The sequence below is a fragment of the Morone saxatilis genome, unplaced genomic scaffold, assembly GCF_004916995.1.
Source record: "Morone saxatilis isolate NCDOM2014 unplaced genomic scaffold, NCSU_SB_2.0 Contig21, whole genome shotgun sequence".
Taxonomy (NCBI): Eukaryota; Metazoa; Chordata; class Actinopteri; family Moronidae; genus Morone; species Morone saxatilis.
The window spans coordinates 12,438,048-12,442,166 of record NW_023339774.1 but is presented as its reverse complement, the minus strand read 5'-3'; the positions used below and the strand labels follow the sequence as shown (position 1 = coordinate 12,442,166).

The 4,119-nt window shown below is 40.2% G+C and overlaps 1 protein-coding gene across 1 annotated transcript in view; it reads left to right on the top strand.

Annotated features, from left to right (window-relative positions):
* Positions 1–718: 718 nt before the first annotated feature.
* zdhhc8a (zinc finger DHHC-type palmitoyltransferase 8a) overlaps positions 719–4,119 on the top strand; it is a 12,821-nt gene continuing 9,420 nt past the window's right edge. Inside the window, exon 1 of the mRNA XM_035667332.1 lies at positions 719–1,014. Within this exon, the coding sequence (XP_035523225.1) occupies positions 911–1,014 (104 nt within the window). The 5' untranslated portion in view covers positions 719–910. The remainder of the gene's footprint in view (positions 1,015–4,119) is intronic.

Below are 4,119 nucleotides of genomic sequence, written 5' to 3'. Positions count from 1 at the left end.
CTTGTACAGCTGCACAAAGTACACTTTGCACACTTTGCATACTATTATTTCTCCATGCAGCAGCAGCTGATTTTTTTTAATCTTCACAAATAAACAAACACAGGAAATTTCTGAAAATTGTGGCATTGCCCCTTCAGAGGTTTCTGGAACTTTTGGTACCATTTTCTTTTTCATTTATAAATAAGATAATAAAAAATAGGTGTTCATCATGTAGGCTATGTGGGTCCAGATGCTCTGCAAAGCTCTTCCAGAAGTGAACTGGTCCATTGGTCTTCCTGTTAAATTAAATAAATAAAAACACAAAGCAGAAGCCATGCTGGAAGAGTGAGTTTCCACAGCCTGGCATCCAAAAGGTGGTCCTATAAATGGATTATAATAATAATCACCATTAACCACTGATAAAGGCATTATTTACAACTATAAAAAGGAAGGTTGTACCTCTGTATATATATATAACCTACATTATTGTTTTTACTATCAGGTTGTGCGTGCTATTAATAACTTCTTACTAACAGTGGACATGGTTGACTAATATAATGGGATGGCAGGGACTAACAATACATTTCATCCTATGTTTTAAAAGAGGAATAAGCTGTCCTCCGGCTCCCAGCGTGGGCTCTCAGTGTAGTGTAGTGTTTCACGTGATTCGTGAGTAAAAGCTCCACCTTTGGGATAAACCAGAGGCGGCATCTGTGAGCCGCTGCCTGCCGGGACAGACGGGGTCGGGATGCGGGAGTGAGCGGTGCTGCTGTCGCTGCTGCGGGCTTTCTTCTTTTTTCCTACTATGGTTTTGGTTCCGAGGTTAACGAAAAAGGCTTTGTCCGAAAACGATACACACACAAACGAAACAGGCCACTTGCCGTCGCTTCCGTTAGTATGATGGGACTCTGATGTGTGCGGAGAGGACAGGATGCCCGCCAGCGGCGCCGACTCACTGAAGCCCAGCGCCTTCATCCCGGTGTGCACGGCCGCCTGCCTCCTGGTCGGCTCTACCTCCCTCTTCTTCGTCTTTACGTAAGTGCGACCCTAATGAGAAAGTTGGTGACATGCATTGTTGGTTTGCTCCCATCCATCCAGAAATCCATTACTCTTCATCCACCGTGCATCAGGTATTCTTTCATTCATTTGTGCATGTGCATAAAATTAAAAAAAAAAGATTATCCTCCTTTCTCAAATGTCATTAAGATGAATATTGACTGTGCAGTTTTATTTCCATTTTTAGTTCAGTTTGTAAAGAAACATTTCTTAAAGTAAACATGCAGAAAAAGAGCATCATTTCTCATTTTCACTGACTTCACTCTTGCTGGCAGACCCACCAGGGGCGGCTAACATCTGACCCCTTTGGCTCACACTGTGGGCTAGGCTGGGTGCCTGGCCAATGCACCCTGAGGACTAAGAGTAAGCACACTTTAGGGGATAAGCCACCCACAATCAAACATGTATCAAGGCATCATTATGACCCACATGTGTAATAAATACAGCAGGAGGAAGTCAAATACACTCTCTGCAAAAGCCTTTTATTATTATTTTTTGGCCTTTTTATTTTTATTGGCTTTATTGGATAGTGACAGCTGTAGATAGACAGGAAAGGGGGCAGAGAGAGAGGGGATGACACGCAGCAAAGGGCCGCAGGTCGGATTCGAACCCGGGCCTTTTAAACCTCACAGCGTGGTTTGTGATCAGACAACCTGATTACAAGTTAAGTTTTAATGCAGCACTTGGTGAAACGTGTTGAAATAGTTAATTTTAGCCTCCTGGTTTTGACCTACTTGTGAGGAAAGGCAGAACTAGTGGGAGGTTGGAAAGATTTAACTCCAACGCTGGCATACTGGAAAAAAATTTAATATAATAGGCCTATCTTATAATACCGTAGAATCCAAATTAAATGACTATAGGTTAGATTTATCTTATTTTCCAAAGCCTTTACATTAAGAACCATACAGAAAAAAATAAACAAACCAATTTCAGATATTAAAGCACTTTCACTATGAAAACCACTCTGATATCCACCATTGACTTACTGACTGAAGGCTCCTACCTCATCAGCTCTATGCCACTCTACTGACCCTTGACCTCCGTAGCCATATCTGTCCTAGTTTCTCATGTATTCTCCAGCCGTGCACCGTTTCCACTGGAATCTGACACCAGATTGGGAGTATGGGATTAGGATCCTTTTGCCAATGCCATGTGATCCCCCATCTGGAAAAAAATGAGTCTGGGATCTTTGAAATTCCTGTCAGCAGATATTTACTCTACCCTCTTTCTGGAGTGACTTTAACCATCAGATACATTCATTTTATAGTTGTAGATATTTTTTTCCACACACTACTTCATTATGTTCTCCTTATTTCCTTTTTCATTTTCCTTTCTTTTGTTGTAAAAGCTGGTAAAGCAAAGACCCAAGAGCGTCTTTATATGAGGGCATATATGATACAGGCCTACATCCTTTTATTGTATTAATATTATACAAATGACTTGAATGGGTTTAAAAAATTGAAATAATTTCAATTAATTTGTAGCTCTCTCCACTCTAGATTACAAAAATATGTCACGCTCAAAATTCACATGTTAATTTGACAGCTGTCTAATTGCTGAATTAATGAGGCGTTTTGGACATCTTGAGACTCTAGAGGCTCACAGGCCAGGAAAGGCAGAGAAACTCTGATGAATTAACATCTTTACTGTGTGAGAGAGAAAAAAAAAAGATCAATGCCCTGCTGACGTGACAGATTGAAAAGAGACTACTTAAATGGGACTGCATTGCTAAACCAGCAAAACCAGGACACTGCAAATGATTGAATGAAGAAGTGATGAATCTGCTTCTTATGGGTTAAAGGGTTTCATCTGAGCTGAAATGACCTTATAACTTACATTTATTTTTAATTAACACAGCCCAGTAGAAAAGGGCTTCAAATTTTCTGACTTGATGGCTACTGTATATCAACCTCTGAGGACAGTGACTGAAAACCTACTGACTGACCACCACTGTAATACCTTGGTATAATGTCTGCAGTTCATCTTGTGTCTTAAATACCCTTCTAGCTGTTTGTTTGCCCTTATAATCTGGAAGTATGTACAGTTGGTGTAAAGGCCATTCACATCAGCATTCAGCAGGAAGTTAGAAACATTTTCTTTCAGGAGAAACTATTGTCAACTGCCAGTTAACATAAAATTCTTCTATTATGAGCAGTAACTCTGTTTAATATCCTGTGTATCTGCCAAGCCAGCAGCTGCAGCTGGAGTGACTCCAGACAGAGATAGACAGGTGCCACGCTCTGTTCAGCCCCGCCTTGGTAACACTGAGTCAAAGGGACATCGCTTGTCATCTGCCATAACATCATCCTGGCCTTTACCCTGGTTGCTGTGAATCATGGGAACATGCTTGAATGCTGTCCAGTCAGGCCTTTTGTAATTTTTTATACTGATGAACCATTGTACCTACAATTTTAATTCCAAACCCTGCAGACATGTTAAATATAAATTCCCAGCCCTTTCATCTGGTAATATTCATGAAATTAGCAGTGTGTTTGCATTTGTAGTGCAAGCGTGCTTCCATTTCTGTTTCCACTGCAGGTTCTGTAGAGCTAGAAAACAACCTTTGTGAATTGTGGAGGCTCTTTCGTCTTCCTTCGGCTAAAAAAATTAATCAGTTACCGGTTTCCTGCTTTTGTTCGTCTGACCATGAACTTTTGTTTGGGTTAGTGCTTAAGGTTTTGTGCATTGTTAAACAAAGGCAGGTTGCCTACGCCCAACAAAGGCCACACACACAAGAAGGACCAAGAAAAATGTCCCTTGTTAATTAAGTTATGTTCCACTCTGCCCAGACTCAAAAACCTTGCATATCTACTGAGTAAACTGTGTGTTCAGAATACAGAAATATATTGAAGAGGCATTTTCTGAAGAAAAGTGTAAAATTGCAGGAGCAAACACTGTAAACACATTAAAATATCATAAAATGTTGCATGTTAAGTTGTAATATATACAGATTTCACTTTCCACTGGATGTCACACTAGAGCGCAGCATTTAAGATCAAAACAAGACAGAAATAAAATAAAAAAACAACAACAATCACCAACTCTGGTTTGGTTGAAATAAACCCTTAATTCACAGTTAGATGT